We start from the raw sequence: 8,605 nt of genomic DNA, 5'->3' as shown, positions 1-8,605 counted from the left end.
AGATTCGAGATTAATCCTGGTATCAGCTACTTCTATAATAACAAAAGTTATGTTAGAAAAGGGTGTCCCGTTACATGCTCCACGTCGTTCTCACAATTGCTAAAGTTACTCATCACCAACATTTATTTCTTTTTTCATTTCATAGTTCATCTAACACCTCTGTCAGGCTGCGTGGTTCGCTACACTGTTTCCTACTTATCATATAATTGGTAGTAGAGATGGGCAAACTGAAACACGTAACTGTTTCGAAACAAATGAAACAGTACAATGTAATGTTTCGATACGCTGTTTCGAAACAGTGAAACAATTTGTGTTTTGTAATCTAATAAACCTACACATTTTATCACCTTCAATGTCTACTGTATAAGTATGTCCATATAAACACAAATGAGGTGCGAGAGCACTAATCATGTCGCAGAAAGTATGAAACTATCACTTAGGTGTCTTGGCAGTTTCGTATTTCCTGCAGCAAATGCACTGCTTTCGTGTCGTGTGACTTTCATACTTTTCAATTGGCTGAGGACAGCCATAGCTGAAGACAGAAGAACCAGCACGAACGGAACTGGAGGTGGGAGCAAACTGCAGAAACAACGGATATGCTACTGGGGTTCCCACATTCCATTAGTATGGGTAATATACCCATCCTGCTTCTTTCCATGCACACAAAGGGAATCATTGAGGATAATAGGCACAGTCACTATAGACTCACAAATAACGCCAAATAATTCGAATAAATAACAAAATATAACAAAAAATTTTGTCTTTCAAGGTGTTTCGAACCGTTACTATACATTCACCATGCTTCCTAGTCCTTCCCGTTCACCATTACACTATCAGTGATATGTCAAACAGATGCTTGCAATTATACCTACATCAAATTTATGTATATGTCTAATAACTGTCACTCTACGCCTTTTTTATTCAAAATGTTGCCGGCTTACTTGCGTTTCTTAATATGATTACAGTACATGAACAGAGAAGAATATGTTATAAAAAATTGTAACTTAACTGAATGATTTTCACATATTTATTATTTTGAATGTGGATAGTATGCGTTGTTTTACTGTTTAGTTAGTGTTTATAAAGCAGATGTTACGCCATTTCGGAATAGGATAGTCAGCTAGAAACGAAGCTTTATTTTCGGACATCTTAAGCTTCATGCTATTGCTTGTCAAAAAGATTTAGACACTCTTGAAAGTGTTTCACGAAGTGTTATGCTGTGTTTCAGTACCTGTGCCGAGCCCGAATCTCGTCCGACACAGAGCGGAATGAAACATCACTGTTTCGATACAATCAGTCAGTTCCAAGCACAGGTGGACTGAAACAGCCTTATTTTGAAACAACGATACAGTTTCTGTGTCTGGCTCGAGATCGAGACAAGGGCGGAATGAAACACCGCTGTTTCGAAACAGTGAACCACAGCCGTTCCGAAACACTGAAACAGTTCCACGTATCGATACACTGTATCGAAACATAGAAACAGTGGCCAAGTCTAATTGGTAGTGTCCCGTCTACCGTCTGTTCCTTGGTTGGCATGTAACGCGTTTCCTTACTATCGATTTTTTTCAGTCTTTTTCTCCTCATTTTCTCTTCAGTGACAATAGTTCTGATCACTCGTCGCCACTTGTAAAGTAATGGGGAAAGGAGCAGGAATGTAACTATTATGTGCCGTGTCACTCATCACTACTTTAAAGATCGTAACCATCAAAGTTTTAGAAGACAACAACTAAATCATAAGGTTTTGTTTCATTGGTGCACTTATTTATGACGACAAATGATTAATAAAAACACCTGGTTTTCTTCCTTTCCTTTAGTTGGCACTCTGGGTACCTTGCTCATTTCAAACAATCACACTCACTTTTGTTAGCTTCAACTCCAATAAATGTAATCCAAAGAGATCCAAAGACACAGTAAGCTAATTATTATAACCTACACTACTCATTGATACAAAAAACTGTACTATGGGTGAAAGCAAATACAGTAGGGTTAGCGATATATTTGACACCGGTGGCTCCGTAATCGGCACTGTGTGTTGTCCTTCGGTCGCGGAGTTGATGAGCAACGAGAAATATTTCGGTGGGCACGCAGCAGGCTTACGATTTCCTAGGTTTTGGAGAAAACTGTTGATGGCTACAACCCTCTTAGTGAAGGCGACGATTGATTCATATTGCCGATGTGCTATTAGGGAGATGATAGATGGTTCAGTGTTTGTGAATAGCCGTTTTTAAGTGGACTTAAAAGGGGTCGGTCGGCATATTTTACTGATCTTACATTCGGACGTATGTTCCTATGTGCAGACATTTATAGGAAACAAACAGATCAAATAACTAGCCAGTTGAGAATGTTAAAAAAAGCGTGTAGGTTTGGTGGAGAGATTTGTTTGACAGTAGCTTATGGCAGCAATATCTGAAGCCGTGGATGATGCTGTATTTATGCTATACTAATAGATTTCCCCAGCGATCTAGGCATGTTACACGCCTGAATTGTGCAAATACTCGCCTTTAACGTAACTGTGCTCGCTAGAATTAGTCCGGGTGGTAATGTGCTCACATCCCATGCAAGCAAGCCCGGATTCGATTCCCGGTCGGGTTGGAGATTTTCTCCGCTCGGGGAAGGGTGTTGTGTTGTCCTCATCATCATTTCATCTTCATCACCGACGCGCAAGCAGCCCAATGTGGCGTCGACTGAAATAAGACTTGCACTCGGCCTCTGAACTGCCCCGATAGGGCCTCCCGGCCAACGATGCCGTACGCTCATTTCCATTTTTTGTTGTTGCTAGAATTAAAGTATACTAAAGGATTGTCGATTTGTTTACTGCATCATAATACTTCTCGTATGTTCTAGAAAGGAGTGTTGACTAATGAGTGTTGGTGTCTGTCCGTATAATTTGAGACATAGTGGACGTTCTACAAATACCAGCAAGGAAATTATTTCTTTTGGTTATTTCTCCATTACGGCTCCAGTTACTTCCAACTTTATTTGATGGAAGTTAGATTGACAAATGCGACAGACAAACCTGTTATTCAGTGAACGCAGATGCTGTTAGACAGACGTCTGGTGGGATATCATTGGGTATTGACGTTATTTTTGACTTTTAGGTTATGCAACATCATGCGTCCAAATGTTTCCGCGATAACAGTTTCTTTCATTAGGAATGAACTCTGCCTCTTGCTGTGAACAGTTGTGAAACCATATCGTGCGTGAACTATTGTGTGTCACTTTGTGAAAGCCCTTTTAATACGTAATACGAAGAGCGTACCGGCATACGTGTCTGACACCGTGTATGCGATGGCAGGTTAGAATTATTTCACTCACATTTTTATTTTACAACTTTTCACTTACTGAGGAGTATAGGATTTCTAAATTCGAGTTATGAACTACACAGTAGGTCTGTTAATACACTCAACGATTTCAGTAATTGGTATAGATTGCCAGCATGAAGTTATTTTTCTGCTTAGTCGTAGGTGTGTAGGCCTACCTATTTTCACGACGACTATATACCCGCCCGACACATTGTAGCTTAATGATTTTTAATAGACAGGGGATGAAGTTATTTCAAAACGTCGAGTCATCAGAGTTATTCATTGGAAATGGTAGCACAGCTGTCGCGCAGGATAAGTTGCCCAAGAGATACATAATCATTTGAACCCTTGTCTGACACACATTTCAGTGGGTAGTCATCAGAGATGAGCGTTTTCCCTTGACTCATCGTATTTTTGGAAACGCTGTTATGGCAACGTGGAATGCCAGATTCAAAATACATATCATATAGGCTAGTTAAATTTATATAAGCCTGTTGCTTCAAACTGCACAAATAGGTTTTCACCTTTCGCTTATTAATCTTAAAGTATGTGATTTTTTTATTGCACAACCGTGCAGTCGATTTTCATAGGCTGCTTTGGAGACCGTAGAGAAATTAACACCTCCACTAATAATCAACTGTTTGGCTTTTTATTGCCCCAAGAATTATTAGACATTGAAGAACACTATCGGATAAGTGTATAGACGCATAGAATGTAAATTTGTGAATACTATAGTTTTGTAGAGAAAATAGTAACCATATAGGCCTATAGTGGAAATGACATGTTGGAACCTGCCTGCATTGCTTTCACATCATGTGCTAGATAGAATTATGAGAACCCGTGTAGCGCTACTTTATTTGCAGACGTGAAGTAGTTCCTCTTCAAAGTGTTTAGAAATTAGGTAACTTGTATACAGTTACAGTTTTCACTGAGGAATTTGTTCTAAATAAAATGAACTTATTTAGAAATTTATAATACAGCTTTTATGTTACAGTCTTGTATTGCAGTGAAAAGTATGTGCCAGGATGGAGTTAAGATATTAATTTTGGTTCTCTTAAGCAACTTAGAACTTCCTGCTCAAAATTAACTTCAATTACTATATAATGCTTAATCTACTATGCTGTAAAATTATTCTTAAGCTTATATTTTTGCAGGAAAAATAAGAACTGTTTAGATGAAAACAGAAGATAGAAGAAGAAATGTCTTACAGTAGACCTAGCAGTCCATTCTTGTAGCAATTTCCATACACATTTTTCTTTCTTTCTTTAGCCTGAAAACACTAACCAGTGCGTACTACGCTTACATACAAGCCAACCTAAAATATGGTGTAATAGTCTGGTGAAATTCTCCAACTGCTCTGAACACATTCAGAATCCAGAAGAGAGCAATGAGGATTATTACTGGGAGCAAACCCAGAGACTCCTGCAAACCCATCTTCAGAAAGTTGGAAATCCTTACACTGTCTTGCCTCTACATTCTTGAGACCCTAAAATTTTTCAGAAACCACATAGTGCCAACTGACCCCAGAGTCGTAAAAAATAATGAAATACATGAACACAACACCAGGAAAAATGCAAACCTGCATGTTATACGTACAAACACTCAACTTGGTAAAAAGGGAGTTTTCCACATGGGCCTCCAACTGTTCAAATAGTCTTCCCACTAGTATTAAGTCCATCGAAGACAACATAAAATTTAGCAAAGCCGTGAAGTCATATTTGTTGTCACTGTTTTTACTCTGTAAATGAATACTTAGAACAGTAATCATGCTGTTTGTGTTAAATTGAAAACATTGAGCAATGTAATACATTAGGATATTACAGGCCTATGTTAATATATGTTAATATATGTTAACAATGTTAAATGATATTTTCCGACATCTGCAACACACTGTGTACCTTCAGATCACATGGAATGAATAAATAAATAAATAAGTAGGCTTAAATAACTTCAAGAGCCTAATACCTAGATTACTCGCTAATAAGGTGTAATCACATTAGGCATTCGCGATAGGGTGTGTCTTAAAATAATGCTCCATGCTTGCTTTGTGGAAAGTAGACCACTGGAGCTAATGTCTTACATGTAAGCATTTTTATTCCTTTGCCTTCACAGCGTTGCAACTGTAAAATATTAATGTTACTGATTTTGTAAAATTTGAATTGACATCTTTTACAATAGATTTTAGCATTTTCTTTTGTCGGTGTGTTCACCTCTGGCTGTATCATACATAGATTTCTAGATCTTTCTGCAACTTATTTCATGCATGATGGTGGTCTGGTATGTTGTATACTGTTATGTGCTTTATGCAGTTATAATCTTTGGATTAATGTGTTGTAACAGGAAAATTAACTGAAAAAAGACAGCAGTTTTACAGTATCAGCTATGATATTGAGGAAAGTCCTGTCCATAAGAACAGTTTAAAGTATAAATTTTCATTTGCACAAGGTAATCACTGCAAATAATTTGCTCATGAGGAAACAGAATTTCAGCAACACTTCACTGTACAAAATGATTGAAAGTTCAGAGATGTAAATGGCATTAAATGTCGAGACCTCTGAAAATGTAGACTAAAACCTGACTAAAATATGTAAATAGTTGTGCTTCGATGTAATATGTTACGGTGCAACTTTATTCTGAGAGCCCTGCAATTTCTATTGTTAAAATGAAGCATAGTGAAAATTAATGTCAAATAGATGTGACTATGAACATATTTGTGGAAAAATCAAGTGTTAATCATAAATATCTGTAGAATTATGGAAGCTTAATTGTGGCCAAAGCCAATTGTTCCTAAGGCAGTAGACATGAATTTGCTTTTGCATTTATATGATGATGGAAACTGTGTGGTTACATCTTATGTATTTGGAAGCAGTGTGTTTGGGGGGAGAGGGGATTGTGAAAAACTTCAGCAATAACATTGGGAGATGAATAAATCATTAAATTTAGTCCTGGTCATATTTGTCATATGAAAAGCTATTGACTGTTTCGCAAGACTGAATGCTTTGATGGGTAAGTCAGTGGAAATCCAGCAGTTGTTTTTATTCTTAGTATATTAACTTTCTTTTGGTGATACTTCTTGTATGTAATAAAAGTAAAGTTGACTCAGCAGACTGCATGTAAAGTATGGTCCCCACAATAAATACATAAATCTGTTCACAGAACAGATTACACATCAACTGAAATTCAGCCAGATGTAACCCTATTGTTTGCAGAATTAAAAAGACCACAAAATCATAGTTATATTGAAACAAGCTTTTTGGTTACTAAAACAATGTGACAAATGAGAAATTGTTGGACAAGGTTGTATTTCATAAATGACTATTCAGTTTTCATACAGATTTATATTTTATTGGTGTGGATGATTAGTTGTATGAGTTGGTGGTATTGAGCAGAGTTGTTTCCATTTTATGCATAATATTTTGATAACTGACCCAGTCTTCTTCAGGTGCTGCAAGTTTGCTGTTATGCACTCAAAGTCCTCGACTTCAACAACTTGGGCAAAACTACCTACAGTTTTATCTTGCAAGTTTTAGACAGTGCATCCTATTTGCATACAGATTTGGTTTCTCATTTTGTCTTTTCATGTTTCTAGGACACTATGAAGTTACCTGCTAATTTCGTTTTACATACGCAATGCATCGTCTAGCTACGCCAGTACCCAATATTTTTTTCTTTTTGCCAAAAATTAAATTTTAGGAATAATTTCAAATATGCCTTGAATATTTCAGCTGAAGTGATGATAGCAGGAAACGTGGTGTTGTTCCTTCCCTTTATGTATATGTCACAAACATGATGGAAGTTCTAAAAAATGCTGTTTGTACTTTTTTGACATTGCCAGAGCTTTGGATTACATTAACCACATACTTCTGTCGGGAGAAGTAAATCTTACGGTTTCCGTGGTATCTTCTTTGTACACATGTAAGCTTCTCTTCATAAAAGAATGCAGATCACACTGACAAAATGCACATAAGAGTAAAGCTAAACTAAGAATGATGGAAAATAAAGTATGAAAACTTTTTCGGGATTTGTCAAGGCCAGGGTTTTTCGTGACCTTAACAAATCCTTAAAAAAAAAGTGCATAATATTTTGTCTTATGTAATGAAGATAGTTGATTAGATTGTCAGCATTGACAACAAATATTTTTTGATGGTACAGATAGTCAAACCCAATGAATTTTGAGGAATGTTATCTCAAGTTGCATTTACACAGAACAAAAAAAAAATGTTTGTTTGCAGCAGTACTACGTTGCAGATACGATATAATTCAGTCACCAGCTTCCTCCTAAGAGTATGAAAATTCTTTTGGCACCCACCTATGTAGGGAGAAATGATCATCACAATAAAATAAGAGAAATCGTAGCTCTTACAGAAAGATTACAGTGTTTGTTTTTCGTGCGCACTGTTACAAAGTTTAATGGTAGAGAAGTAGCTTAGCTTAAAGATGGTGCACTGAACCCTCTGCTAGGCCCTTAATTGTAAATTGCATAGTAATCATGCAGATAGAGGTAAAATACGGTATGGCACAATAATAATGCTATTCGAATTGCAGAGTAATGGTGTAGATGTAGGTACAATGCTTTATTGCGAGAATATTTACACAATAAAACATTTTACCACATTTACATGACCCCCATAATACTGCAGATATACTGTAAATATGTACCATTTGATGTTGAATTGCTAGGCGATTCAAAACTGGTAATGGAAAATAGAAATTTAAGAATAAAAAAATGTGACTGGTTGTAGTAATTTGTGGAAACCTTTAGATAAATTTTTCTGATACTACCACATCAAATTCCTAGCCCTCCTCACCAGCATCAAACACTTCTGCATCTCCTATACCAACACAAACTAGATTTCAGTAACCCCATTGTGTCCCCCTTGGTCACCAACTCCAATCTGCTGCTGCACTTCCTAAGCACATACATCCATACTTACACTTACATACACTACATATCATATCCTAATGCAGCTTCAACCAATTCCCTCTCCAAGACAATGGGATCTGCCTAATATTTATCCTGCCTACCAACTTTAGATTAGATTAGATTTACTTTCATACCAATTGATCCGTAGTGAGGAGGTCCTCCAGGATGTAGAACATGTCAGAAAAACAATACATGACAAATATTTACAACTCAAACAAATGAGCTAATGTACCATTCCACAGGTCCCAAGTGGAATGATCGTCATTTTTTAATGAACACTACATGAAAGAATTATTTTACAAATACTGATGCACTCAATTTAAAATAAAAAGTTCTTTAAATTTATTTATAAGGTAATAAACGTGTAATAAAACTACTA

General features: G+C 36.7%; 1 protein-coding gene across 1 annotated transcript in view; it reads left to right on the top strand.

The window, feature by feature from the left end:
• The first annotated feature begins 3,066 nt into the window (after positions 1 to 3,066).
• Positions 3,067 to 8,605, top strand: part of LOC126260962 (cytoplasmic aconitate hydratase-like) — a 322,737-nt gene continuing 317,198 nt past the window's right edge. The window contains exon 1 of the mRNA XM_049958487.1: positions 3,067 to 3,295. Coding sequence (XP_049814444.1) covers positions 3,289 to 3,295 — 7 coding nt within the window. The 5' untranslated portion in view covers positions 3,067 to 3,288. The remainder of the gene's footprint in view (positions 3,296 to 8,605) is intronic.

This window comes from Schistocerca nitens, chromosome 5 (genome assembly GCF_023898315.1).
Source record: "Schistocerca nitens isolate TAMUIC-IGC-003100 chromosome 5, iqSchNite1.1, whole genome shotgun sequence".
NCBI classification, from domain to species: Eukaryota; Metazoa; Arthropoda; class Insecta; order Orthoptera; family Acrididae; genus Schistocerca; species Schistocerca nitens.
The sequence above is the reverse complement of the archived record's forward strand: the minus strand, read 5'-3'. Positions and strand labels throughout refer to the sequence as shown.